Genomic DNA, 24,240 nt, shown 5'->3' on the forward strand with positions numbered 1-24,240 from the left:
TGTTGTGGGGATATGTTGGTGGTTAAAGAAAGAGCTGGCAGGGGATTTGGGAAGCTGTGCAGAGAATCACAGGGCTTTCAGACACCCAATGATGGCCGAGATGGCAAGCATTTCCAATGAAGCTGTAACTTTATCAGAAACAACACTTTGTCTCAGAGGAGCAAGTATCTGAGCAACGCCTTTGCAGGAATAGAACAATTGTGTTTCCTTTATTTATGAATTGTAACCTTTTCAAAAGTATCCCCCTCTGGATAACCAAAAGTCTTTCCAGGTCACCCACTCCCTTTTTTTTTATTAAGCCCCACAACCAACCGTGCCAGTTCTGGGCATGATAAACAGCTGAGATGTTTTTGCAAAGCAAAAAGAAAGAAAAAAGTCAAGTTGTCTATATCTTACTCCAAAGGCAAGGAAAGTCAGGTTGCCAGTCGAGTAACTGCTGTCTCCTGACAGTCCCTCCACCAGGCTTTGCTGAAGGGTCCTGACACAGCAGAGGCACCAAATGCTGGCTGCCGCCCTTCCCTTCGGACTGGACTGGCATTCGCATCCCTCGCGGTCTGGGGCAGCGGCAGCCGCAGCGTCACTGGCCAGTTTGTCTCCAGTCACGAAAGCAGCAGCCTTTCCAAGGCAGCCAAAGGTGCCTGGCAGAGTTCAGTAGCTCTCACACTCCGCTCCCCTCCCGCTTCTCCGGCTCCTGCTGCGAGGATCAGGCTGTCTTTGGCAGGAGGAAGACCTTGGAAAGTTGCACACATTCCTGGTGCGAGGGATCAATCTGCTGCTTCCATTCTCTCTCTCGGAGGAAAGCACGGAATGGCTGCGCACGGGGGACTCTGGGACCACCGCGAGGGGAGGAGGGAAGCTCAGCCCCCTTCCCAGACGGCTATAAAGCCGCGACGGGCATCCTGCGAACTCCTCAGAGCAGAGCCAGGAGGCATCTGGCAGAGGGAGGGGGCAGTTCACCGACGGGACGAAGCGTCTGGGGCGAGAAAGTCCCCACCCGACGAGCTCGGTCGGGGCTGAGGCGGAGGAAGGGTCCCCCGACGGCTTCCCGCGTCTCTCCACAAAGAAACCGGTTTCTTAGGAGTCCCGCGGGCGGGCGCCCCCCATGGCGGAAGGCGGGAGCCACGACGGGGCGCCCGGCGCGCTCCTCAAGAGCGCCGTCCAGCCGGCGCTGCTGCTTTCTTGCGTCCTGCTGCTGTACCTGTGGGCGAGGAGGAGCCCCCGGCCGGCGGGCAAGAGCCTCCCCGGCCCCGTCGGGTGGCCGCTGCTGGGCAACGTGCTGCAACTGGGCCGCCTGCCGCACCTCACCTTCGGCGAGCTGGCGCGGCGCTACGGCGACATCTTCCAGCTGCGCCTGGGCCGGCGCGCCATCGTGGTGCTCAACGGGGAGGCGGCCATCCGACAGGCGCTGGTGCAGCAGGCCGTGCCCTTCGCGGACCGGCCCGACTTCCTCTCCTTCGGCCTGGTGTCCGGAGGCAAGAGCATGGCCTTCGGGCGCTACAGCGAGCGCTGGCGGGCGCAGCGGCGGGTGGCGCACGCCACGCTGCGCGCCTTCTCGACGGCCAACACGCCCAGCAAGCAGCTCTTCGAGCAGCACGTGGCGGCCGAGGCGCAGGAGCTGATCGACGGCCTGCTGCAGCTGAGCCAGGACGGCGCTTACGTCGACCCTTCGCCGCTCTTCGTCGTGGCCAATGCCAACGTGCTGTGCGCCCTCTGCTTCGGGCAGCGCTACAGCCACGCCGACGGCGAGTTTCGCGCGCTGCTGAGCAGGAACCACCGCTTCGGGCAGACGGTGGCGGCGGGCAGCTTGGTGGACGTGCTGCCCTGGCTGCAGGCCTTTCCCAACCCGGTGCGCAGCGTCTTCCGAGACTTCCGGGCGGTCAGCCGCGAGCTGTACGACTTCGTGTGCGCCAAGGTAGCGCAGCACCGCAGCAGCTTCCAGGCCGGCGCCCCTCCGCGCCACATCAGCGACGCCATCCTGGAGTGCATGGAGCACGGCCCCGGGGCGCAGCAGGGCCTGGGCGGAGACTACGTCGAGGCCACGCTGGCTGACTTGTTCGGCGCAGGTCAGGACACCACCTCCACCGCCCTCACGTGGGTGCTGCTGCTGCTCCTCAAGCACCCGCACCTTCGACGGCAGCTGCAGGCGGACCTCGACCGGGTGGTGGGCCGCTCCCGGCTTCCGACGGGGGACGACCGCGCCTCCTTGCCTCGCCTGGAAGCCTTCCTCTACGAGACGCTCCGCTACAGCAGCTTCGTGCCCGTCACCATCCCGCACGCCACGGCCGCCGACGTGCTGCTCGACGGCTTCCACATCCCCGCGGGCACGGTGGTCTTCGTCAACCAGTGGTCCATCAACCACGACCCGCTGCGCTGGAAGGACCCGCACGTCTTCGACCCGACGCGCTTCCTGGACGCGCGGCAGGAGAACGTCGACCGGGACCTCACGTGCCGGGTCATGATCTTCTCGACGGGCAAGAGGCGCTGCATCGGCGACCAGCTGGCCAAGCTGCAGCTCTTCCTCTTCACCGCCATCCTGCTGCAGCAGTGCGAGGTGGAAGCCAACCCGGCCGAGGAGCTCACCTTGGATTACGTCTACGGGCTGGTGCTCAAGCCCTTGCCATACACGGTGTCCGTTTCCCCGCGAAGCGCTCTCCCTAGCGGAGAGGAGGAGGGAGGGAACCTCGGAGGGACCGTCGAGGGCGCTTCTTAGCAATGGCGCTTCCCTCCCCACCAGCAAGTTCTCCATAGCCCCTGCTGGCTTTTCAGAGCTGCCCTCTGCCGGAGGAAGTTGATGTTCTCCCCACCAGCCCCCTCCCCCTAACTTTCAGAAGCTCATGGCTTCAGATGTGCCTTTCATACAGGGATGGGGAACCTGGCGCCCTCCCAGATGATGGTGGCTTGGCCTGAAGCTCCCACCCGCCACAGCTAGGATGGCCAGTGGTCAGCCAGGATGGGAGTTCTAGTCCAGCAACATCTGGAGAGAGCCAAAGGTTCCTCATCCAGCTTAAACCTGCTGGGGGGGGGCGTTCTGAGCCTGCTCAGCTCACCTGGGTGACCCATCCAGAGTCCTCCAATCAAACATCTTAAATCTGAGATACATTGAGACTATTGTGACTGGGGGGGGGGGGAGAAACACGTTATTGTGGTGGTGTGGGAAACTGGCATCAGTTACTTCCTTTGGGACTGTGAACTTTTATAATAAATGCCTCTTTGAAGCAGGTACTCATGCAGACAGAAAAGGTCTCCTGGATTCTCCCAGCTCCCCCCTCCCCCCCAAAATTGTGTCAATAAGTTTGTCACTTAACAGTATTGTTGATCAAAAAAAGGAGGTAAGGTTGTGTCATGTGGAAAGCATTTTTCTAGGAAGCATTTACTGTACTTGGAAATAATGTATATTCAGTGTGAATAGTATCACAGTGACAATGCCTTTAACTGCAGGTCCATCAGCTGGGAAATGACACTTAGGGGTGGCAGCCCAGCACTTAGTTATTATGTGTACATGTGCACAGTTGTCACCTGGGACAATCCCCATGCAGTTTTGTGTCCCTCCCACACTTGTCATATTTGAAGCAGAACAAGAAGAGAGATACTTCCTACCTGTGGCAGCCAGGAGCAAGTAATCTGTGCTCTGACTTTGCTAAGAATTAACCCTGTGGCTCCATCCCATCTCATAGGGCGAGCCGTATATAGAGTTATCTTTCATTTTTAAAAAAAATACATGGGGGAAACCTTTGGTTGGTTAGTGGTGCTAAATATGGGCCAAATTATTCCTGTAGCAACCTCTCCCACTGCCACTAAAGCAGGTACAGGTAATCTGTAGCCCTCCAAATGTTGATTAACTACAATTCCCATGCTCCCTGAATATTAGCCATGCTGGCTGCAAACAACACCTGGAGAGCCACAGTGCCCCATCAAAGGAGAAGCAGTTTCAGCAAAGCAGCAGCAGTGGAGGGGACCATAACCCTTTTCTGTTCCAATGCTTTCTGCTGAAATTCCTCCACACTCTCGGGTTGAGATACATGCCTGTGACAGTTATGGTTGGAACACTGCCAGCTGTGGGAGGGAGCCACACAGAACATAAGAATAGCCAGTGGCAAAACCAAGCTCAGCATCCTGTTCTCACAGTTGGCCAGCCAGATGCCTGTGGGAAACTTGTAAGCACGACTCCACGCACCAGAGCACTCTCCCCTCCTGTGGTTCCAGCAGTTGGTGTTCAGAAACATTACTACCTCCAACTTCGGAGGAAGAGCACAGCCTTCATGCTAGCAGCCGCTGGAAAAATGGCAGGCAGGGGAAGGGTTAAGCAACTCTGATGCTTCTCTCAAAACTTGCTTTTTCTTAGAAGCACCTGGCAGCAGAAGCTTGCCACTTGTAGACCTAGTGCTCCTGCTCTGTTCTTGACCAAGCTTCTTCAGTATCCATTAGTGGATTACTCAAGTTGCAGCACAGATGTGGCACGTCTTGGCAGCTTTGTCACTTCCAGTTTCAGCAGAAATGTAAATGAAAATCTCCTTGTATAGTGTGCACACTCAGCCAGCTTGCCCCCCCCCCCCAGCCAGGGAACAGGAAATACTTTGGCTGCATTTTTCTGCATTGGGTTGCGGGACAAACTGTTCTTTTTCTGTTATCTATCAGTGGTTCCTACCTTGAAATTCAACTCGGAACCTACCAACTGTTTTTAATAAACGTTACCAGATGATTGATTAGAAATAGCATCTAGACCATTACGCTTTAACGTGATATGAAATCAAGACACTTAAATTTCCTCGTTTGCCAGTTTTACTCTTAACAGCATTTCCCCTGTACTCCATTGGGGATTGCATTCTTGCTGTGTGCCAGACCTCATAATGGAGCCTCTTCTGTCTGTCTCCCACCTTCTTCCGATTTCCTTCCTCTTCGCCACTCACATGAAATTGGACCAGGGCCACAGATTGTCCACACACATACCCTGGTGCCTTCCAGGTTTTCCCACCCCCAAAACCCGGTCATGTGGCTACAGCTATGGTGGACAAAATACTGAGTCCTCAAAGCCAGTTACTGTAGAGTTGTTCCGCTGTCAGCATTGGAGCTGCTCCGGAGAAAGGAGTTGGAGATGCAGACTGTTTTGAACCTGCTTGGCTTTCTGTCTGCAGAGGGGCATGTTCATAAGCAATTGGGTGCATGTGAGGTTGACGAAGAAGAGCATCAGCCTAACACACTCCCCCATTTTACCGCATAGAAGTTAAGCTCATGAAGGTCTTGCAAAGAGTAACCTGTGAAGCAGCCATATGCTTTGGAAGAAGCAAGGAGAACTGAACTCTTCTTAGTACAATGATGGTGACCCAACTGCACATTGCGTTGCATAGTTGTCTGTTATCAGGGTGATCAAGGATAAATAGGAGTTGAGAGTCCAAAAAACACCCAGAAGCTCCCCATCCCTGTTTTAAACATAAGTGGAATCTGCACTTGTTTGCTTTTTGCTGAAAATCAAGGAGTTCACTTGCGTAGCTGTTTTCTTCTTTCCAGCAGCCTTTATATTTGTCTAGTAAGCCACATATCCAGGAAAGGTTTTGAAATGCATAAATAATATAGCCTATTTTTGAATCTACCATTAGGCGTTTCCTTATTCCTATGTTTGGGTGAAGACCATAAGTAGCACTTTTCAAAATATTCTTTTATATTAAACATTACTTGAGTGTTATTTAACATTTTAAAAAATGTGACTATTATTACCTCCGAATAAAGATGCTGTCACAATTGTTTGTCTTCTTGCAGCAAGGGATTAAAGAAATAGAGAGATATCCTACACAAAGTAGAAGTTTCAGATGAGCGCAAATAGCAAGCACTTTGGCAAAGTCACATGGCTATTCACTTACTGTCAGGAAAGCTGCCATCCAACATTATTTCTCCAGCACCAGTAAGGTCACCATCAGTGGTAGTCAGGAACATTTTTAATGAATCCTCTCCTTTGAAGTGATTAAAAAGTGCTGTTAATACCTATGAAAGTTAGCTGGATGGTGCTGCTCTCATACCCTTATACTTGTAAAACTCTGCTTTGTTAACACCTGTCAGAAATGTTTGTGAGTCTCATGCATTCCTGTCCTAACTTAGTGGGTAGAAAAAGGATTGGAGGTAGGGAGAGAAAAAGTAACACTGGGAACCTTTGAGGGGTAGCAGGAAAAAGCTAGCTAAGTGAGAGTCTACAATGGTCGAAATGTCGCAGAATATCACTATATGCACCTGCTGTCCTCTGGGGCCAATCTAGCAACAATCCTCAGTCTAAGCAAAAACATATGATTAAATTTTGAAGTCTTTCTTTCCAGCCAGTAGGGGAGACGATATCTCCCGTGGGTGGGTGTTGTCCCCATACATGCAATAGTTAGGAGCCAGCTCTTCATAGCTACTACTAGAGAGAACATCTGTGCCCTTTTCACAGCTAAGAAATGTGCAATTTTATTTAACACATTAGTCAGTAAAAGCCTTCTTTTAAAGATGCTTATTGGGTGACAGTTGAGAAGTCATAATGCAACCAAGGAACTTGGGGAATCTGGCAGGCAATCGCAGCCTTTCAAGGGAAGATCTCAACATTTCCTCACGTAGCGCAGGATTTGAACATAGTGGTGAAGAGGTCTAAAGAAATTTTAAATGTGTTCTTCTAAAATACAAAATCACATATTGTCTGGCACTTCTTTAAAAAAAAAAGTTAACTTTTTATTGGGTTTTATAATCAGGGATCTTTTGTGGGCATCCATCTGTTTCGCAAGACAATGGAGTGTACCTTCGGGAGTGAAGCCAAACTGCTGTGTGAGCAGCACCAAAGTGGCCTCCCTGGGGCGCAGGTCTGGCAGTGTGCATGGGACAAGACCCACCCCCCTCAGCCTCACTGATGTGCTTCAAAGGAAAGCAGGGATCACAGGAATAATAAATTATACAAATAAATAGACCAAGTCTTCTCATGTCACATGTGCACCATAAAAATAGTATATATTTGCTGTAATATCCATAACATGGTTCATTGTAAGTAGTCAATGTGCAGGTTCTTGGTTCATGGAGTGGTGTAAATAAAAACAATAACAAAGGATAAACAGGCAAGAACAATGTTACAGATAACATTCAACACTGCATAGCTAAAATGCCTAATCGGCTAACGCTTGTTTTCTGAAAGCTGAACGCTTATTATTTGTTTTTCTCCACCCCCAAAAAATCCAAGTGCAACTTGAATTTGTTGGTAAACGGTAAAAAGGTAAGGTAAAGGATCCCTGGATGGTTAAGTCCAGTCAAAGGCAACTATGGGGTTGCTGCGGTCATCTTGCTTTCAGGCTAAGGAAGCCGGCGTTCATCCACAGCTAGCTTTCGGGGTCATGTGGCTAGCATGACTAAACCGCTTCTGGTGCAACTGGACACCATGACAAGTGCCAGAGTGCATGGAAATGCCGTTTACCTTCCTGCCTCAATGGTACCTATCCGATTGCACTGGTGTGCTTTTGAACTGCTAGGTTGGCAGAAGCTGGCACAGAGCAACGGGAGCTCACTCCATCATGGGGATTTGAACCACTGACCTTCTGATTGGCAAGCCCAAGAGGCTCAGTGGTTTAGACCACAGCGCCACCCGCACCCACATTTGTTGGTAAACGTCTGAATAAGGGTATCTGGCAGGGGCTGGAGAGAGGGGGAAAGTTACGAGCCTTGCAGAAGTCAGGGTGGAAGCTGATAGAACTCTTTACTATCTTTGAAAACCATCCTGCAGTCAGCACATCTAGGCAAAGGTGATGCCACCAGAACCATCACAGCAGTTATGACCGCCAAACACACATGCTCGACCCAGGCTCACGTGGCAAATGGGAGCAGGGAATCTGGTTTTTTTTCATCAGTCCATAGGAAGATAATTCATCCAAAATGATCAGGGGGATGGAGCAACTTCCCTATTAGGAAAGATGGCAGCATTCAGAGCTTGAGAAAAGGCAAGTTACATGGTAGAAATTTATAAAATTATGCGTGGCATGTAGGAAGTGGATAGAGAATTATTATTTTTTAAATAACACTAGAACTCATGTATATCTAATGAAGCTGCATGTTGGAAGATTCAGGACAGAGCAAAGTACTTATTCATGCCTTGGAACTCACTTCCACAGTGATGATCATCAACTTGGATAGCTTCAAAGAGGAGTAGGAGGTTATCATCACCTGCTAGCCAGAATGGTGATGTTCCATCTGTACTGTCAGGCAGTAAGAGTCTGAATACTGTACCAGTTGCTGGAAATCGCAGGCAAGCAGCGCTGTTGCACTTATGTCCTGATTGTGGGCTTCCCACAGGCATCCAGCAGCAGTGTGGTGTAGTGGTTAGAGTTCAAATCCCTGCTGGACTAGATGGGCCATTGGCCTGATCCAGCAGGCTCTTCTTATGTTCTTATGATTGTTTACAGAAGGAAATCATGAGTCCCTAATAAAGTCCACCAGACATCCCCATTTGGTTAAGCCATACCTATTTGCCCTACCCTAACATATGACATCAGGAGTGGGGCAGGTAATGTCACGGCTAGGCTAAAAAGGAGTTGAAGGCATCACCAATGCACTGCAAGTCTTAACTTTGTGTGGCCTTTTCCTTTATTAAAATAATTCCTGTAATTTTAAGGAACCAGTAATTGACTAGAGTCACCAATACAATGTTTGTTAATTACACAGTCTATGTCACAATACACTTCTTGAGAAGTCTGGAATCAGATTTGGGTTTCAATTTTTATCCCTTCAGCCAAGTTATTCCTGGAAGAGGCTCTCCAGCCCCGCTGGAGCAGCTTTTCAGAGCACTGCAGGGGGAAGTATGAATCAGTAAACGTCACCTCCCTGCACTTCCTCCTGGGAGAAGTCCTACGAGAAGAGTTTTGCTCACAGAACTCTGGATACAAGCCACAGTCATATAAAAAGAATGCAGATACTTTTATTTCAGAACTGTTACATACTCATCATTAGGCAGTGTTGTCACTTTTATTTCAAATAAAGTTGAAGTTAAAACCACCCAGTTTTACAATTAACTCTTGTATTAGCTTGATTTTTAAAAACAAATATACAGCTGCATGAAAATAATTGTCTTTTGTTCCCTGTAAAATAGATATTGGAAATAAGTTTTGTCAGTAACGCAAACTGCCTTTTTGAACTACCTCTTGTCCATCAGACTTTTAAGTACTTAGTGACCCTCTGGGAGGGCTGCAGTGCAGTCATAAAAGATTTTCACCTTTATATTCACAGTTTAGTCAACAAAACTTATGCAACTTAAAAAAACAACCACCACCACCACCCACACATAAATCATTTCCATCTAAGGCTGCTAAAAGTGCACCTCCTTTTAAATGAAAAGAACCACTTTCCCCAAACCATCCTTCCTCAGAGATTACTCTTCTCCAAAATACTGATCTCAAGGTATACCATCTACCACGCTCAAAATGATATTGCCTTGATTACTTAAATCAATTTCAGAAAACTATTCTGTTTTCAACACATGATTCTATGGTGTTGGTGATAACAGCAATCTCCTGAAAAGGAACAAAAGGAGGCAGGCAGGCAGGCACGCAGGCAGAATTCTCCCTCCGGCTCCTTAGACGAAGGGCAAGACACATACATAGCCAGAGGATCTTGTCCAGCCTATCAAAGCCTTTCCCTCCCAGCCTGCAAAATCTCACGCAGTACTCCCATGTGGCAATTCATTCATGGAGGGGGGGGGGCAGAGAGAGAGATGTTAGTCAGATATGGAATGCAGTTAAAGGACCATTCTTGTGCTATTGCAATCATACTAAAGACCTTGCTTTGGTCAAGTGCATTTAGATACTCACTGCTTTGTGGGCCCTAAAATGATCACACAGTGCAATTTTACATAGGGCACCAAAACATGACTATGTCTGTACTTGAATTAAAGGTTGATATCATGTGAGGTTACTGAATAATCCCTTTCTTCGTTTACTTCATTGGCATTTTAGTCAGGTTCGTCAGGCTTACTTGCAGAAGCGCAATCAGATCAGTTACTTAATTCATCCATCTCACATAAAAATAAATGTGCTTGCAATTGACATCATTTCTCTGTGGTATCAGAATATCACACGTGGAAATTTAAAGCTTTAAACACATTAGGAAATGGATAGTGAAAGCAAACACTGAATCACCAAAAGTCTCATAAATAAGTATGTGGAATGTCAAAATTGGGGGCGGGGATGACGACAACAGAAAAGTGTACTTAATAGTGCAATCCTATCACATCTACTCAGAAGTATGTCAGTTCGGTGGGGCTTACTCCCAGGTAAGCAAGTACAGAATTGCAGCCTTAGTTACAGTTCTCCATCTTCTATAAATGCTTTCAGAGCATAGTTTTTAAAAGCAGCACTCACAGAAAATACTTTGGTCACTGTCTAATAATTCTTACGGCTCTCCCAAGCATTTCAATTAGTTCTTTCACTGGAATAATAAATAATTTGGTCAGGCACAGAAATCGAACGAATTTTTAACTTCAGAAAAATGTAAGTACTTCTGAATGCAAATATATGGACTGGTCCTTTTCAAGTAATACTTGTGAGAGCCTCAAGGCCAGATGGGTGGGGTATAAATAATAAAAGGTTGTTATTGTTAGTCACTCCAATTTTCACTTAAACAAAATGTCCAATATCCAGATGCACATTTTGATTAGCGGTTTTAGAATGGGATGGGGAATCTTTCTGACTCCCCTAGCTAGATCCCATATCAGTGCTGTGGACCAAATGTGACTGGTGTTTTTTTCCTTCGTTTTAGCAGCAGCTTCCAATGCAAAGCGCTCCCTGAATCATGAAGGGGTTTGCATGGAATCCTGCTGAACTGACTTATTTTAATTTAACGTCTCCATCAGCCATCCCTTGCAAGGAAGAGGTGCACACAGCCAACTCAGGCCTTAACTCTGCCCTCCCACCCATCAGATCACACTACAAGTGAAAAACAACTGACAGTTTGAGGGAAATGGCCCACAGGTCTAAGCTGAAGATACAATTTGTACTTCACTTGAATGAAGTATGGAGTAAGTATTAAAGTAGGACATTGTTTAGATTGTGTACAATGACACGGCCTAAAATTCGCAAGGGGCATGAACTAAGTTGATTGCAAGGTGATGTTATTACAGTAAATTAGCAAGGGCAACAAGGATTGATCCAAGGACTTACTGTATTTAAAACAAGTATTATTTTAGGCATTTATACAAACCTTTAAATACCGGGAAACTTTCACTATGTTGAATTAACTTGAGGAACCCTTCACTGAACATTTTATGGCCAGTCATTTTGAACATGCAAGGAACTACCCTAGTGATTTAGTAGTTGGCAGTATGTTCTCATCCCAACCACATGGTCACAAGAATATATAACACTGCCACCTACTCAAAGGGCAGTATCCAAAACTTCTCTTACTCAGAGTACAGCCACTGAAGTTAATGCACATGACTAACGTAGGTTAATTTATTTCAGTGGGTCTACTCTGAGTACAACTTAAGTTGAATACAACCCACATTTCTGATTTTGCAATCTTAACCGAGTTGCATTTCCTTGTGAGCACAGTAAAAATAGGGCTATAAAAGTACTTGCTTCTCTGAACGTTTATAGGACTAGGGTGACAGCCTATCTAATGTTTTTAGATATAAATATGAATTAAGAAACAGGAAAATGCGCACCAGGAAAATCTCTGGACAGAAATATTTCTTGTCTTCCAACTTGATTTGTTGTAATGTTAAAAAGCAATTCTTGTGTAATGTTATATACATATTTCGGTGAATAGATTAGATGATTTTTATATAAAATATTCTCTCTAATTGTGTTTTCTAGAAATGTTAAATACAGCAGCGTGTATTCAATAAAAATCACTGTAATTATCCAGCTAAAGTGAGCTGTGAATTGGGTTTCAAGGGGACTGAGAAATCCCACTTGAATTCCTGGCAAAAATTACAGGACACAGAAAACAGAATTATTCTGCGCTCTGGAAGTAGTAAGATTGTTTGGTTTACAATCTACCCCCATCGTTCTACCCGGACACTGAGGTCCAGCACCGAGGGCCTTCTGGCGGTTCCCTCACTGCGAGAAGTCAAGTTACAGGGAACCAGGCAGAGGGCCTTCTCGGTAGTGGCGCCCTCCCTGTGGAATGCCCTCCCACCAGATGTCAAAGAGAACAACAACTACCAGACTTTTAGAAGACATCTGAAGGCAGCCCTGTTTAGGGATGCTTTTAATGTTTGATGTATCATAGTATTTTAATATTCTTTTGGAAGCCGCCCAGAGTGGCTGGGGAGGCCCAGCCAGATGGGCGGGGTATAAATAATAAATTATTATTATTATTATTATTATTACAACAGGCTGAAACTGAATGGTAATTTAATTCCACCTCTTAGACATTGCATATTCTGCACATCTGGAAAATACAGAGCTTGGTTCTCTTTCAGAACCAAGAATTTCCCCCTATGCTGTATTCTACAGTAGGCAGATAATGCTCATGGCTGAAGAGAAGGAATGAAAGATAATTTTTAAAATATATCTTGGAATATACTGTTTAAGGCCAGCAGATGAAGAAAACTCTTTGTTTTTATTCCTTAAACTTAAAACAGATTTTAATTGCCCTTTGCAGCAGTGATGTTAGTTCTTTCAAACACCTCCAAAAACTGAAGGCAAATTATTTGGTCCCCCAACATTAAGGTTTTTCTAAGTTTTTCTGCTGGGTGCCCCTCGTGACTTTAATGAATGGCAGTGCCACAGTTATAGCGTACTGTGCGGAAGAAGTGGATTACTCCAAAAGGAACACAAAATCCACAAGCAGCTAGTTGAATATGCATATAGCTTACGAGGTGCATGTGTTGGACACAATAAATATTTTCAGAGTTATTTGTAAGGGCTCAAACAGAAGTCTAGCTTGTGGAATATTGTATTGGCACCCATGTTCTCCTATCAATCCCCACCTGGATATTAACAATGGAGGCAATGGAAAGTGACAGTACTACGCTGCCTTGAGTAAAAATGGCCACGTCAACAATATTTATCATGTGCAGTGAACAGATTGTCATGCGTCCACGGATTAAGCATTAATCACTTTGCCAGAGGAAGCCGTGGTCTATAATTCTACCTTATACACCCAGTTCAAACTAGATGCAACACAGGGGAATCCAGAAAACAAGATCTGTTGCCTTTTTCCATTTAGATCAAAGCAGTAATTGGGTTTAGGCTGAGGCTGTGGGCCAGTAGAGCAGTATTGCTTACCTGGCTTCCTAATGTGAAGTCACTGCCCGTAGCAGAGAAGGAAAGGGACCAAGTGACATGGATTGATGCAGCTGCAGTATTGGGAATATTGGATTGGTCCTGCGATTGTACTTGCGTAACACCAACCTTCCCATTGCCTTGCCCTCCCTTCCTATTTACCAGTAGCAACCTCTATGCTGAGAAGCCACCTTGCTCTGGGGTATTAGAAAAGGTGACAATTAAAGCTTTTCCATAAACTTCATTCCCAAATTTACTCCACCCACCCACCCAGTTCAAGCTATTTGTCTTATGGCAAATAAACTGGAAAACATAAAGGTATTGGGTATATACCTAACATATAGCTGGGGAGATTCTAAATGGGAAACTGTTTTTAAATGAAAAACATTTTAAAAACCCTCCCCAGGTCTCCTTTAATCTAAAAACCATGGGAGATCTTGTACCTAATTCTGCCATCACATCTAATATAGGCCTTCTTTTTACTGATTAATTTCTAATGTATTATGGAAACAGGATTAACACACAAAGTGCCATGTTGATCACATCACAATTAAGGAAGTGTGCAATTAATGTGCCTTGGAAATGTCTGGCTGGTGAATATGCAAAACACAAGCATGAAAAAATAACCAACTTGGTAACTTCTGTTTTGAAGACACTTGAGCATACTGATTTAGCAATCAAGGGATATGAGCTGAATCACTTTTCTTTGACTATCATGCCAGCCTAATTCTTTGAAAAAGGACTGCTGAAACCACAGTTTGATTTTTCATTTTCATTCTGCGACATGTTCATGAAGCCCAGCGAGGATAATAATGACTGTGAAACCTTTCAGACTGGAACTTTCACTGCATTTGCACAACTATTATGCAGACAGATCTTTCAACTTGCTTAGCCTTCTGAATTTGCTTCCATCTCTTCCATCTCTCTACTGCTTTCAGCGTCCTGGAGGAATGAAAAGGAACAAAGTAAATTTGTGGCTAGCTGGTTTGAACTAATCCCATCTGCAAAATTATACAATCAGGATGATCAACATGCTATTCTTCTCCCAACCTCCTAGGGAGAAAATGAAACAAACAACCCTGACTGACTCTTCTTCCTTTTCCATACTGTTTATACTTCAAAACAGCGGTGGAAACCTTTCGCTTGTGGCCCTAATTTGGCCTAGCAGGGGCCCTAATTAAACCTGGCAGGCTGTTTTCGCCAAACTATGTCTACCTACTAAAGACACAATTGCATATGAACTGCTGAAAAGTCTTCTCCCAATGTTTCCTTGGAAAGCCAGGCTCAATGATGGTCAGCTGATCAGTGCTGATAGCAATACCCCCTGAAGTTGTCCATTTGCAGGCACAGTTTGAATCCAGCTGGGGAACCTCAAACATTCTATCTCCCTGCCCCCCTTCAAACACAAAGCCTATACAGTGGTACCTTGGGTTAAGAACTTAATTCATTCTGGAGGTCCATTCTTGACCTGAAACTGTTCTTAACCTGAAGCACCACTTTAGCTAATGGGGCCTCCTGCTGCCGCCGCGCCACCACTGCACGATTTCTGTTCTCATCCTGAAGCAAAGTTCTTAACCCAAGGTACTATTTCTGGGTTAGCGGAGTCTGTAACCTGAAGCGTATGTAACCTGAAGCGTATGTAACCCAAGGTACCACTGTATTATACAATTACCAGAAGTGGACAGCAAGGAGGAGGAGCTAAAAACACAATCCCTGCTACAATCTTGTACCTTGCCAAGTCAAAGATATCCAGTAGTACAGTAGTAAAACAGCCACAGGTAGAGCCCTTTCCGATGAAAGTAAATACCCAGCCTATCAGATCTATCTAGGGCATATCACAACCTAATCTCTTTGCGTTAAGTCAAGCATAATCAGCAGAAGCAGCTACCGATCCTAGTCCGAGGCTCTCACCCAGAGCCATCCACTTCCAGTCCTGTTTCTCACTCTGGGGAAAGAAATACTGGACAAGATCACCAGCATCTGGCCTCTCACCCCAGACTCCCATTCAACAAAACTCAGTATCTCTTAGGACACTAACCATGCTGTAATATCACTGGCTGACGCTTGCCCTGATTCCGAAATGGTGACTGTGCCCCTGCTGACACCACTGGGGGATGCCAGCCTTGTGGCCAGCCTGGTCTTTATGGCCATTAATTGTTCATTCTCCACTTTTGACACTCAATTCTGATTTATATAGATGCACACTCCCCCTACAGCGCGCAACTTGTTTTCCTAAAATGCCTGGTTAGCAAAAGTCTTCCCCTAGCCAAGTCTGACAGGTTTTTGCTGCCTGAATTGATGGATCTAACCTTTTCTTGATCTCTGAAATTTCCTGTTCAGTGACTGGAATTCTTAAGTTTGACATCTGGTTTCCCTAAGCTTGGCAGCCTGCAGAAGATTTGCTAGTGCAATACTAGATATTGTTCTGGAGGTGGCAGTAACACCAGTTTCACATAATATAAAATAGTGAGCAAAATTCAGTATATCCATAGTCCGAAACGTCAGTTAAAGAGCTGTGCAACAAAAGATAAAACCCCTTTCAGGTGAAAACTTTTAAAAGAAAGAAGATCCTCAAAACCACTGCAGGCATTATAGCCTAGAATGAATATTCCAGCTTAAAAACATCTGACAGGGTTCGTGAAGATCTCACCTCTAGTTCAATAGAGCAAGTTCAATGCAGCCAGTTTCATCTTATTTAACTGCAATATTCATATTATATTAGCGGCCTGTTACCTAAAATATATCCAAGCAACATTACAGAATAGAAAATTCATATAAAAGGTTAACATTCCATCCAACATTTATAAAAAACAGCTTCGCCATAACAGCGATAGAAAAATTACTTATCACCACTTACTACTTACTTGAAAGATTTGCATGGCATACTAAGATGCACCAGGCAGCCACTTTGCTCCTCTAAGGTCATTTTGCTGCTGTGCTGGCACTGAATTCAGCCACAGTTTGGCTTTGTGTGCTGTCCAAACCTGGGTTGTGGTTTAGTGCTCTCCATACTAACCATGAGCTGCAAACCAGGAAAGCTAGACTGCAAGCCAGAGTTCATGCAATATAAACCATGGCTTAACTTGGCAAAGCACAATGGCTAGAGAGCAACAAAGTGGCCGTGATCTTTTCTGCCAGAGCCTGGCTAAGTCACGGTTTGGCTTAGCATGACGTATGAATAAAATCAGTAGGATTCAGCAGTTTGAATATTTATATTCACCTACTACCTATTTAAAATGACATTAACGTCAACATATTTTTATTTTAAAAAGTACTCAGGAATAGGTTTAGAAAACTGTTCAAAAAGGAAGAAGGATAAAATAAAAACTAAAGTGTAGATTTAATAGGCTGTCTATCTCTGAAGACAGATACAACTAAATATGAGATGGCATATTATTTGGATCTGTTAAATCATCATATTCTCAAACACTCAAACACTACCTCTTTTGTGATGACTGGCAACTCTGAAGCCAAACTCAGCCAGTGAGCAGCTGCCGAGTTATCTCCTAGTTCCTTGTAGCACTGCAAGAGAGAGTGGGGAGGGAAAGCAAAATTAAAACAAGATAGAACATTTTATGAGGATGTGTATTCCATTAATAAAAAATATAATTTATCTTTTCAAACACTGAAACCCATAGAGAACAGAAGAGGAGATGCCCAGAGAAAGCACTTTCCAAAATATATAGTAGATTGAACTCTAAGAGAGAGGCATCAGAATGGGTGACATCATCAGTCCATGTACAAACACATTAAGCTGTACTATTCACTTCAGAATGATGTTCAAGAGCGACCGCCACAGGTAAGGTGTTCTTCATATGCACATCCAAGAGGATGTTGTGAGCCGGTGCCGCAAGAGTGAATGTGACGTTACATTCAGCACTGCTCTTGTGGTTGTGAAGTTCACACTTGCACCCCTGCAGCACAAGACTGCATAGTGCTGAGGCTGCCACACCCCTGGGGGGCGGGCATGGGGCTGACACCCTCCTCACAGGCCCATTTAGCAGAATTTGTCTAACCATCTTGGGACATATTTCACCCTTTGCTTTCACAGAATCACCAGTGGAATCAAAATACCCTGATTCGCCTACAAAAGGCACACTCTTCCATTGTCTCCCGAGACAGATGGATGCCAACAAAATTATGTACAACAGATCATTTTCTTGGAATATAAGAATTTAGTCATTTAGTCGTGTCCGACTCTTCGTGACCCCATGGACCAGAGCACACCAGGCACTCCTGTCTTCAAACACTAGCTAGATATATATAAAAGTCCTAGTGTCAGACTGTGAAATCCCATCATGGCATGGCCAAACTTGGCCCTCCAGCTGTTTTGGGACTACAATTCCCGTAATCCCTGACCACTGGTCCTGTTAGCTAGGGATGATGGGAGTTGTAGTCCCAAAACAGCTGGAGGGCCAAGTTTGAGTGTATGCAAGATTGCAGCCTTAGTTAAAATGGAACATTATGGTGAGTGATTTTCAAGTGACTCGGATAAGTTATTTTGCTAAGAGGTATAGGATAGTCTAAATACAACTAATAAAAAGTGTTTAAAATATTATTTATTTGTTTAATAAAAATTTTATACCACTTGATTGTAAAAAAAAAAAAAAACACCCCAAAGCTTACAAAAGATAAAACAGTAAAATCGAGAAAAAATCACAACAATACATATAAAAGTTAAACCACTAGAACAGATTAAAATTACCTTAACTTTCTAATGATACCATGTGTATCATCATGATGTGGTTTAATTGCACCAGAATCCCAATTCACATTTCAGCTGTATCATATGCAACACTGAAATTTAGAACAGTAACTTTCCTATTTTATTAAAAGCAAACTTTTCTTGAAATGGAAGAATGATGAAGAAATCATAATTAAAATGAACTTAGATCTAGGCTTCTTAGACATATATATGGAAAACATTCCATGGGGGGGGGGTGGGAATTCTTATAGTCCTGTACTTATAACTAAAGATTATATTCATTGGACATCCTAGTCACGTATGAGATACACAATGGCCCACAGTGTAGTAAAACAAGTTAAAAAGTAACCTGCACAAATATTTCTGCATTTTGTTGACTTCTTTTTAAAGTTTATTACCACCTTCCAGTTTTTACAGAAGACTGTCAAAGCAAGTAAAACTTGTGGCAACTTCAAATTTGAATATATTTCAAGCCAAGAACAGAATCTTAAAAACTTGTACACTACTCAACATAAAATGAGGTTGTTTGGGACTTGGGGAACAGAGTGATTTTACAGGGAGCAAATCCCTCTACACTCTTGCTTGGCTTCTCCTCTGGCTATTGTAGCAAAAGCCATTTGGCATTAAAACTTTCATGGGCTCCAACTGGAGGTCACAGAAAGAGGACAATGCAGCTCCAGAAAAAACAACATTCAGTTTGTGCAAACAAGAACATATTTCAAATCCTTTGTGGAACCAAACCGAACGATTTCCACGTAAATCACAACACGATCTACAATATAGATACAAAAACCCAACAGCAACAGCCACCACCTAGTTGGAACCATAGATACTAGGGGCTAGAAAGCCTCATGATCATCTTGAGTGACGCAGACCATTGGAAGGGTGTAGCATGGTTTTTCTAAATAAATAATGGTCTGACTCAGCATTAGGCAGTTTCATGCATTCAAACCAAGCAGTCAATTCTGAACTTCTAATGTACGTAAACGCACAACTTTTGTGACCCAAGCAAACATACGCTTACCTTGGCAATGTATATTCTTCCCACTTTTGAAAAACCAGCACTCAGGTCTTCGGCCTACAACGAATATGAAGAATTAAAGATGATTCAGAGAGATTAGACTTTAGCTCAGGCTATGCAGGTTCTACACTGCTCATCTGACAGAAACTATCTGCACTCTAATGGGTCATGAAAATGGGGAGGGGGGCCTATTAGAGAGAAACTTCTGCTACGCTCACATCATTTTAAGAAGCAGGGCTTTCAGATCCTTCTGCATGTAGCCCATGTGAGTCAGTTACCCTTGCCCATCAAAATATATGACTGGTACACCTAACAAAACATCTAGAGGAGCAGTCGTATTAGTCTGTTGCATCAAAAAGACCACAAAAATCTTGGAAGCTTATCCCATAGTATTTATTTTAGCCTTTAATGCAAGGGTGAGGAACTTCAGGCCCAGGGTCTGCATGCAGCCTTCCAGACCTATCTGACTCTCAATGGTCCTGAATTATACTCTCTAAATATTTTTGCCTGGCTGAAATGTGTCCTTGAACTGTGATAATTGTCTCATATTTGATGATGGAAGCTGGGAAAAGATGTGTGCTTGTGTGTGTAAAAGTTTATTATTTATTGCACTTATTAGTCACTTTTCTTTTACAAAAGGTACAAAAAATTTGCAAAATAGTACAAAGATTAAAACCATTATATAGTGGTACCTCGGGTTAAGTACTTAATTCATTCCAGAGGTCCGTTCTTAACCTAAAGCACCACTTAAGCTAATGGGGCCTCCTGCTGCCACTGCACCACCAGAGCACAATTTCTCTTCTCATCCTGAAGCAAAGTTCTTAACCTGAAGCACTATTTCTGGGTTAGCGGAGTCTGTAACCTGAAGCATATGTAACCTGAAGCATATGTAGCCCGAGGTACCACTGTAAAACCAAAATAGATTCATACATCTAAAAGGTAGGTCCTAACATATTCCACTCACTGAAAGAGGCCACAAATATCTAAACCCTTCCAAATTAAGGGGCAAAAACCTGGCTAAGATAAATCTTTTTGCCTGGCACCTAAAAGTAGATAGTGATGGAATAAATAGGGAGCTGCCACCAAAAAGGCCCATTCTAATGTTTAAGAAGCTTGGTAGTTTCTTTTGCTGTTGTTCAAATATGCTTGAAAATGCTGAACTTTAGCTGCTTCTGTTGGTGGTTTGTGCACAACTAATAACTAGCCATTTTAGTGCTTTGCTCAACTGTTAGTACCTTTAAGAAATTCTGCAGTGCATCCTGAACAGTGGCTGTGGGGGGTTCTTCATACAAGGCAGCAGCAGTTTTCCTTTCCAACCATCCCAGATGAGAGACCTGCATAAAAACAAAGAGGGGAACATAATCTTCCTACTATAACTTGGCAGCCAACACAAAACCACCTAATTCATATGCCTATCTCACCAGTGATTCAGTTTCTGTGGCAGAGGAACAGGATAGCATGCATCCATCCTTCCAAGAATAATGTAATGTAGGTGCTCTACAGAGACCAGTGTATACCAGACAAGAGGTATTAACATGATTATTTACCATCAAAATAAGATGGCGGTGGCCTCCATGTGTTGCAATCATGTTGAATGTCACTTAAAATGTGCAGTAATAGGGAGGGCACCTATTCCCTCACCAGCAACTACAAAAAAGAATTGCTACATGGATTAAGAACCAATTAATCTAGTGTTAAAGCTATGGTTTTCCCAGTAGTGATGTATGGAAGTGAGAGCTGATCGCCAAAGAATTAATGCTTTTGAATTATGGTGCTGGAGGAGACTCTTGAGAAGATCAAACCTATCCATTCTTAAGGAAATCAGCCCTGAGTGCTCACTGGAAGGACAGATCCTGAAGCTGAGGCTCCAATACTTTGGCCACCTCATGAGAAGAGAAGACTCCCTGGAAAAAACCCTGATGTTGGGAAAGATTGAGGGCACAAGGAGAAGGGGACGACAGAGGATGAGATGGTTGGATAGTGTTCTTGAAGCTACCAGCATGAGTTTGACCAAACTGCGGGAGGCAGTGGAAGACAGGAGTGCCTGGTGTGCTCTGGTCCATGGGGTCATGAAGAGTCGGACATGACTAAACGACTAAACAACAACAATCTAGTGTCTCCTCCCACCAGTATTCCTTCGTTTTTGAGATGAAATATTAGAGAAGTAGAGGTTGCTACTCCCCACTGCCATTCAATATTTAAATGACCATTTGCTTGTAATGACACTCTAGTTGATATTCTGTTTTGTTATCCGACACTACTAAATCTCAGCCAAGTTGGACTCTACTAGCAGTGGAAGAGCGAGCTAGCAGTCCCATTACCTGGGCATCTTTTTTTTTTTTTTTTTTTGATGCCTCATAGTCACTGTACTAAATAAACTTAGCTCAGTTAAGTTTTTTTCAATAAGTGAATGAATTGCCCTCAATTCATTCCTTTCTTTACACCATTGAAAAATATAAAGCACATGATACAGTTTTTTAAATACCTGCAACCGTTTCTGATAAGAGCAACAGAAGAAAAACACATGCTAAACATTATACAAATACACTGTATGCAGGAGCCCTGGAGTGCTCCAAAACATCCTTAATCACATCCATGTGTGTTCAAAAGAGGGAAGTGTGATTGTTTTTACTGGAGTAAAATTATGGGGAAAGTGAAAGCATGCATTTGCCTGCAACTAATGCTTTTCTTTCACTATCCCTTTGTGTCCACTTCCCTTGCCCCCTCCAATGAACAAAGCACTAAATCAGGATCTTAAAACTACCTAGGATCTTGAGTTTCTTACAACTTGGAACTGCTTTCAGCATAATAGCATTTTCCCCTCTAGAGGAAGAGGAAAGAAAGAAAACAGATCCAGGTAATAAATCATGAAGATAATGTTGCTAATCTAGAACACGCACAATATATAGAGACAGCAAATAATTTAAAGCTATCTACTGGTGCATATAATAGTAGCGTTTCAAATAGAAGGTACAATAGGTTTTTTACAAAATTATTCAACACAATTCTAACTTGTTCAATTAAAAAAGGATCACTTTTTAAATATACCTCATATTCATAAAACAAAGCATTAACAGATTTTATACAAATGCATGTTGCCAAAAAGAAGCCAGCATCAGTTTGACACTAACCCACAATATAAATATCTTAACAGCTTTCTTATACTCACTCCCCAGCAAACACAGGTATAAAACAGTAATCAGGATTAACAGTAGCAGCAGATGATCACACTACAAATCTCTGCAGTCAGACACATTACACTCCCATCTAAAACTACTTGCCATATGACACTTGTGGGACAAATCCAATAGTACTTTTTGCTCATTAGTGGTTGTTTTGTGCATGTTGCCAATTCATGCATTTTAAAACAGTGCTGGCTCTCTATATCAGCAGCTTTTAAGCTGGCCATCCCACATTACCTGGGAAACTCCATTTTGGTCAACTACAGTGGTGCCTCGCAAGACGAAAAGAATCCGTTCCGCGATTCTCTTCGTCTAGCGGTTTTTTCGTCTTGCGAAGCAAGCCCATTGACGGCTTAGTGGATTAGCGCTATTAGCAGCTTTTAGCGGCTTAGCGGATCAGCTGATAAGCGGTTTAGCGGCTTAGAAAAAGGGGGGGAAAGGAAAAAAACCCCGCAGGAACTCGCAAGACATTTCGTCTTGCGAGGCAAGCCCATAGGGAAATTCGTTTTGTGAAGCGCCTCCAAAACGGAAAACCCTTTCGTCTAGCGGGTTTTCCGTCTTGCGAGGCATTCGTTTTGCGGGGCACCACTGTATTAGATTCTAGTGTAAATGCCTTGAAGACCAGTGAATTAGTTAGCAGCCACTAGCCTTGTGTGTGTGTGCACGTTTGAGAGAGAGACAGAGAGCATGCGCATCACAAGGCTATAACACTCCATGCAAATCCATCCCACTGCAAAGATCTAATTGAGCTTATTCTTAATGTTGCCTCAAACAAGTGATGCATCGACACTCAATTGCCAAATATAGGAAGAAATGGAGAAAGGAGCTGTGGGACAGATTTCAACATTTTAGATCAGGAACTCTATACCACAACAGAATTTTGAAGCATCACAAAACATTACAATTGCATCCATCTGCAATAAATGCAATAAAACTGAGTCGCTGAACCAAATCAATGAAGCAGACTATTTTTGTGAAGATCTTATCGGCAGCTGAAATTGCATAAAAGAATCCAGACAGTTAAACACAGAAAAACCCTAAGGCATTCAACAGATGTATTTTATTTCCTATTCTATGCTGGCTTGGTCATGTCCACAGAATGGAAGATGGTAGGATCCCCAAGGACATGCTCTATGGGGAGCTGGCTTCAGGCACCAGACCCATTGGCACACCAACTCTGTGTTACAAAGGTGTCTGCAAATGGGACAGAATGGCTGGCAACATTAACTCCTCCATGTGGGAGTCTCTTGCAGACGACCGCATCACCTGGAGATTGGTCGTGCATCCACAAGACTGACCAGAGGAGGAATAGAACACACTCTTTCATTGTCTCCCGAGACAGGCGGGTGCCAACAACAAACAACAATATAGACAAAATAATTTAGCATGATGTCTTGTGACCTCAGAAATACATATTAAAGAAAATGATTTACCTGGTAACACCACCGGCCCAGGAGATAGTAAGATTTAGGGTCATCTGGTTTCAGAGCAATTGCTTTGTCTACATGTTTCTAAAGAGATGTACAGCAAAGACATTTCTCATTCATGAAGCACAACTTTAAGATTACACTCATTTTGGGATAAATCTATGATTCCACTAAAAACATGTTTCCTATATAACAATGACTGAAAGCAGTAAACTATCAAAAAGCTGGTAATATAGTACTTGCTAATACCAGAGTCTATACCAAAGACAAGACCCTCTGCAACTTCTTTAAGTCATTTCTTAAAATCTGTTAAAGGGCACAAATGACATGTGGTCTTTTATGTCAACCACACATTTTAAAATCCTCCTCCTACACGCACTCATAGTGGATGCTTTCCCACTGTGGGATCCTACAGCACTGGAACCTGTTATGCGAAACAAACAAAAACATAGGAGGAACCAATTGTAGGGTTCAACTGAAGCAGAGACCATTAAATTAACTGGCCTTATCTTCAAGAATGTTTACTTCACACAGTCTTCTGGAGTACAGAACAGCACCATGGAAGTGCAGCATATACATGTGTGTGTTATATGAGAAAGGGTGAGAGAGACAGAAGGGTGCCAGAAATGTATGGTGCAGAGTACCGGCTGAAGTCAAAGTCAGAATAAACCTCAACCATAAATTT

At 44.0% G+C, this 24,240-nt stretch overlaps 1 protein-coding gene and 1 pseudogene across 5 annotated transcripts in view; one reads left to right on the forward strand and one right to left on the reverse strand.

Annotated features, from left to right (window-relative positions):
- The first annotated feature begins 952 nt into the window (after positions 1–952).
- Positions 953–3,272, forward strand: LOC309342102 (cytochrome P450 1B1 pseudogene; annotated as a pseudogene). Its single transcript has one exon. The product of its transcript is annotated as a cytochrome P450 1B1 pseudogene (transcript).
- A 5,622-nt stretch (positions 3,273–8,894) lies between these two features.
- Positions 8,895–24,240, reverse strand: part of RMDN3 (regulator of microtubule dynamics 3) — a 34,996-nt gene continuing 19,650 nt past the window's right edge. For 3 of the 4 annotated variants that reach the window (XM_081863079.1, XM_081863081.1, XM_081863080.1), the window contains exons 9-14: positions 23,562–23,639; positions 20,182–20,280; positions 18,950–19,003; positions 16,662–16,742; positions 12,327–14,162; positions 8,895–11,986 (exon numbers count right to left, since the gene is read on the reverse strand). In XM_081863079.1, coding sequence (XP_081719205.1) covers positions 14,109–14,162; positions 16,662–16,742; positions 18,950–19,003; positions 20,182–20,280; positions 23,562–23,639 — 366 coding nt within the window. In that variant the 3' untranslated portion in view covers positions 8,895–11,986; positions 12,327–14,108. The remainder of the gene's footprint in view (positions 11,987–12,326; positions 14,163–16,661; positions 16,743–18,949; positions 19,004–20,181; positions 20,281–23,561; positions 23,640–24,240) is intronic. The other variant, XM_081863082.1, reaches the window with a different exon arrangement.

The sequence above is a fragment of the Podarcis erhardii genome (assembly GCF_964252035.2).
Source record: "Podarcis erhardii genome assembly, chromosome: 1".
In the NCBI taxonomy this organism is placed as follows: domain Eukaryota; kingdom Metazoa; phylum Chordata; class Lepidosauria; order Squamata; family Lacertidae; genus Podarcis; species Podarcis erhardii.